At 41.5% G+C, this 5,000-nt stretch overlaps 1 protein-coding gene across 1 annotated transcript in view; it reads right to left on the minus strand.

Annotated features, from left to right (window-relative positions):
- Positions 1-5,000, minus strand: part of LOC137084567 (NACHT, LRR and PYD domains-containing protein 12-like) — a gene marked incomplete at its 5' end in the record, with an annotated part of 382,843 nt that overhangs the window by 177,472 nt on the left and 200,371 nt on the right. The window contains one exon of the mRNA XM_067450858.1: positions 990-1,163. Within this exon, the coding sequence (XP_067306959.1) occupies positions 990-1,163 (174 nt within the window). The remainder of the gene's footprint in view (positions 1-989; positions 1,164-5,000) is intronic.

The raw sequence follows: 5,000 nt of genomic DNA on the forward strand, positions 1-5,000 counted from the left end.
AAATGTTCACATTGTGACTGAACTGGAAACAGACCGGATGGATTGGTTCCTGAAGAGCGCGGTTTGTCTCGTCAGATGCGCTGCTGTCTCGGGATGAGATCCTCAAATTGTCCCACAGACTTAAGAAAGTACTAAAGTGCAGAACCGGCCATGATAAAGATTTAGCTCCTGTACATGATTAGCATCCTCCCCTTCAGACTCTCTGTCCTTCAAGACTGGGTTGCACCCGAAACCGTCTTTTAAATCAAATGAAAAGCTCATCTTCACTGTCCGTGTTTTCTCAGCTGACGCAGCAAATGTTTTGGAATGTTGGAGCTCTGAACGTTGCAAATTCGTGTCGCGGCTGATGTGAATGGTTTTGATGCGAAGTATTTCGCAGACGAAAAATTCGCTTATTCGTTTCGCTTTTTCGTTACGCGTCCAGAGTGAAAGGGCCTTAACTGCTGAACATTTGGACTGTTACTGACGCTGGAGTTTGGATTGTTCTGGGTTACCGTTGGCCTTTCCGGACTGCTTTCTGCTGTGAACACCTGCCTGTTTCTGATCGTCAGTATATTATATTATTTATTTCAACAGTGTTGTTGTGTAAAACTATATGATTACTATTATACTTTTAGAACCAAATATTATTGCCCCATTGTTATTATTTTTGTATTTTAAATCATTTTAAAGGCCATTGTTTGCTTAGGTCTATTTTTATTACCACGCAAAAATCAGATTACTCGATTAATCGTCAAAATAATCGACCGAATACTCGATTACTAAAATAACCGTTAGTGACAGCTCTAAATGTAACAATAGTTTGATTCCTTTTTTAAATTTTGTTACTTAATGAATAAATTAAAATGATTAAATTCACAATGTGATGCGCAGGTGATGCTCATTTGCAATCACTCCACCGGCCTCACACCGTTCTCTCACGGCTCTCGCCCGCCCTGCTCGTCACACACAGAGACTCAGTTTCATATCAGAGTCACGTATGATCTTACCCCAGTGACTCCAGTTTACAGAGAGGATTCTCCAGTCCAGCAGAGAGCAGCTTCACTCCTGAGTCTCCTAGATTATTCTCAGACAGATCCAGATCTCTCAGGTGTGAGGGGTTTGATCTCAGAGCTGAAGCCAGAGCAGCACAACCTTCATCTGTGACACCACAGCTCCTCAACCTGTAGAGAACAATGACACACATTAAGTCTATCTCCAAAGCTAAACATGAGCACTTACACTAAATAAATAAATAAATAACACAATGCTGTCAATATGAAATATATATAAATACTCATTAGTTCACGTTGTTAAAATACATCAGTTAGGATTAGAGGAGAGAATATACAGTTTGTACAGAATAACAACATTATTTCTGCGTGTGTGTGTGTGAGAGAGAGTGAGAGAGAAAGTGTGTATGTGAGTGTATTTGTTTGTGTGACTGTGTTCATGAATGAGTGTGTATGTGACTGAGTGTGTGTGTGTGTGTGTGTGTGTGTGTGTGTGTGTGTGTGTGTGTGCGTGTGTGCGTGTGTGCGTGTGTGCGTGTGTGTGTGAGTGAGAGAGAGAGAGATTTTTTTAAAAACATCTTTATTACATCACTTTTTCAATTCCTCCAAAAAAATTAACACCACAAAATATCAAAACACAACTCCTCTTCCACCACTGAACACACAGCATCATCATAACACCACTGCTGTACAAAATTAACAACAACGGAGAGAGAGAGAGAGAGAGAGAGAGAGAGAGAGAGAGAGAGAGAGAGAGAGAGAGAGAGAGAGAGAGAGAGAGGGGGGGGGGGGGGGGGTGTCTGTATGTGTGACTGTGTGTATGAGTGTATATGTGTGTGTTTGTGAGGGTGTGTGTGTGTTTGTGAGTGAGTGTCGTTATGAGTGTGTGTGTGGGCATGTTTTTGTGACATATGAGGACACAAATGTGTATAGTATAAAAACAATTACGCCTATGGAATGTCCCCACATTTCACAAAAACAAACGTGTGTGACTGGGTGTGTGTGCATGTGTGACTGTGTTCATGAGTGAGTGTGTATGTGAGTGTGTGAGTTTGTTGTGTGTGTGTGTGTGTGTGTGTGTGTGTGAGTGAATGAGTGTTACTGTGTGTGAATGTGTGCGAGTGTGACAGTGTGTGTGTGTGTATGCGACTGAGTTTGTGAGTGTGTTTGAGTGAGTTTATGCGTGTTCATGAATTTGTGAGTGTGTGTTTGTTTGTATGTGTGTGTGTGTGTATGAGACTGTGTTATGTGTATGTTGTGTGTGTGTGTGTATGTGACTGTGTGAGTTTGTGAGTGTTTGTGACTGTGTGTGTGTTCATGAGTGAGTGTCTTTGTGAGTGTTTGTATGTGTGTGTGTGTGTGTGTGTGTGTGTGTGACTGTGTGAGTTTGTGAGTGTTTGTGACTGTGTGTGTGTTCATGAGTGAGTGTCTTTGTGTGTGTGTGTGTGTGTGTGTGTGTGTGTGTGTGTGTGTGTGTGTGTGTGTGTGTATGTATGTGACTGTGTGTGTGTGTGTGTGCGCGCGCGCATGTCTGTCTGTGTGTTTATGTGACTGTGTGAGTTTGTGAGTCTGTGTTTGTGTGTTCATGAGTGTCTTTGTGAGTGTGTGTGTTCATGAGTGAGTAAGTGTCTTTGTTAGTGTGTGTATGTGACTGTGTGTGTGTGTGCATGTATGTGTGTGTGTGCACGTGTGAGTTTGTGAGTGTGTGTGTATGTGACTGCATGTGTGTATATGTTTGTGACTGTGTGTGTCTGTGTGTGAGTGTGTATGTGACTGTTATGTGTGTGTGAGTGTGTGTTTGTGAGTGTGGTTACATGTGTATGTGACTGTGTGTGTGAGTTTGTTAGTGAGTGAATGTGTGTGTGAGTGTGTGACTGTGTTCTTGAGCGAGTGTGTGTGTTTGACTGTGTGTGTCTGTGTGTTGTGTGTTTGTTTGTTAGTGTTTGTGAGTGTGGTTACATGTGTATGTGACTGTGTGTGGGAGTTTGTTAGTGAGTGAATGTGTGTGTGTGTGTGTGTGTGTGTGTGTGTGTGTGTGTGTGTGTGTGTGTGTGTTGTGTGTTTGATTGTTAGTGTTTGTGAGTGTGTGTTCGTGAGTGAGTGAGTGTCAGTGTGTGAGTGTGAGTCTGTGTTTGTGAGTGTGTGTTTGTGAGGCTACGTCTACACTAATCCGGATAAATTTAAAAACGAGTTTTCGTCTAAAAACGCTCCGCGTCCACACTATCATTTTCAATCGTTTTTCAAAAAATGTTCATCTACACTGAAACGTCTGAAAACGCTTACGTCCCCGTACTGCGCATGAGCAAACCCAAGACGCTTCGACTTGCGTCATTTCCGCTACTCGTTTATTTACTCTTTGAAATTTTGAGGCAATGTCGAGAAAAGGCTCTGAGTTTTTTAACAGTATGTACAAACTGACATTAATATTTAACAAGGCTGTCAAAACAGAAAGCATACAAAACAACTGCTGTACAATGTCGTTCACCATCTTGGCTGAATTGGTCACATGACTGCATCACATGGCTAAATGCGGCACCGTATTAAAAAGCCTCCGTTTTCACAGTCCACACTACGGCGCGAAGACGACGTTTTCAAATGTATCCGCTCTGGAGAGCGTTTTCAAAACGATACGTTTTCATCGACTTAAAACGCTGTCTCAGTGTGGACGGAAGGACAAAACTATGAAGGTAAATTGATGCCATATAGAATTGCAAGCGTAGGGTAAGATTTGTGAAAGTGTACATAAGATTGCAAGCGTAAATTAAATTTGCATGCACAAGATAAGTTTTGCAAAGGTGTAAATTGCCTTTCAAGTGTAAGAAAAAAATATTTGCAGCATTTTACTGTTATTCATAAGTGTAATTCATGTATTGTGAAACTGCAGCTTCATGTTAACGCAAAATAAATATGATCTGTATTCTTCTGCGGCACCGTATTAAATATGGAGCCAGAATGGTGACTTTAAAATTTGGCATCACAAATTAAAATTGTCATTGAAAACAAAAGCAGAACTGAAAAAGGAAACATTGGCATTGAAAACAGTTGTATTGGCACTGAAAAAATAAAATTATTAAAATATTACAATCGTATTCTTTTATTGTATTGGGATTTATTTGTATTTTTCAATGACAATCTTCAGATTTTTTCTTCATGTCACTCTTTTTTAGTGACAGTTTTTTTTTTCAATGTCAGTTTTTTTTTCAATGTCACTGATTTTCAGTTTCAACTTTCTGTCACTGTTTTGGCGTGGAGAGGGGCGGGGTCTGAGGGGAGGGGTAAGTAGAGCGTAGTTTGCATATCATTTGCATATAGGTGTACTGAAGCCGTCACCAGCTCTGAAGCCGCATGGCTAATGTCCAGTTTACCGGGAACGTCCAAGCCGCAAGTTTAAGTCTTTTTTTTTATTTTTTATCTGCCATTTATATGTTTTCTCGTGCAACCTGGCCGGCTTGGTTAACTTTTAACGGCCGTTATGCTGTTTTGTTTTTTCCGACGTCGACTGGAACATGTAAATTACTAACATTAGCCGTGTTGGCTAACTTAACTGTGGTTAATGCGGCTGTGTAAGTTACACTACTGACATCCCCAACCCCACACACACACACCGGAGACAGACGTTACTCCTAAGGCCGCGAGTGTGCTTTTATCTGTATTTAATTTAGTTGTGCTGCTGCACAAGACCTCATAAACGTGCTAACGCAAAACGTTCAGCAGTATCACACCAGCACAGCAGAATCCAGTGCCGTCACATGAGCATTAAATACAGATAGAAGCACATTCGCGGCCCTAGGAGTTACTGCCGCTGCGTTTAAGCCGAACTAGCGGCTCTCCTGTGTGTGTGTGTGTGTGTGTGTGTGTGTGTGTGTGTGTGTGTGTGTGACAATGTGTGAGAGTTGTGAAAGTTTGTGACTGTGCGTGTGTGTTCGTGAGGGTCTTTGTGAGTTTGTGAGTGTATGTGACTGTGTGTGTCTGTGAGAGTGTTTTTGAGTGTGTGAATGTGTGTGTGAA

This window comes from Pseudorasbora parva, chromosome 8 (genome assembly GCF_024679245.1).
Source record: "Pseudorasbora parva isolate DD20220531a chromosome 8, ASM2467924v1, whole genome shotgun sequence".
Taxonomy (NCBI): domain Eukaryota; kingdom Metazoa; phylum Chordata; class Actinopteri; order Cypriniformes; family Gobionidae; genus Pseudorasbora; species Pseudorasbora parva.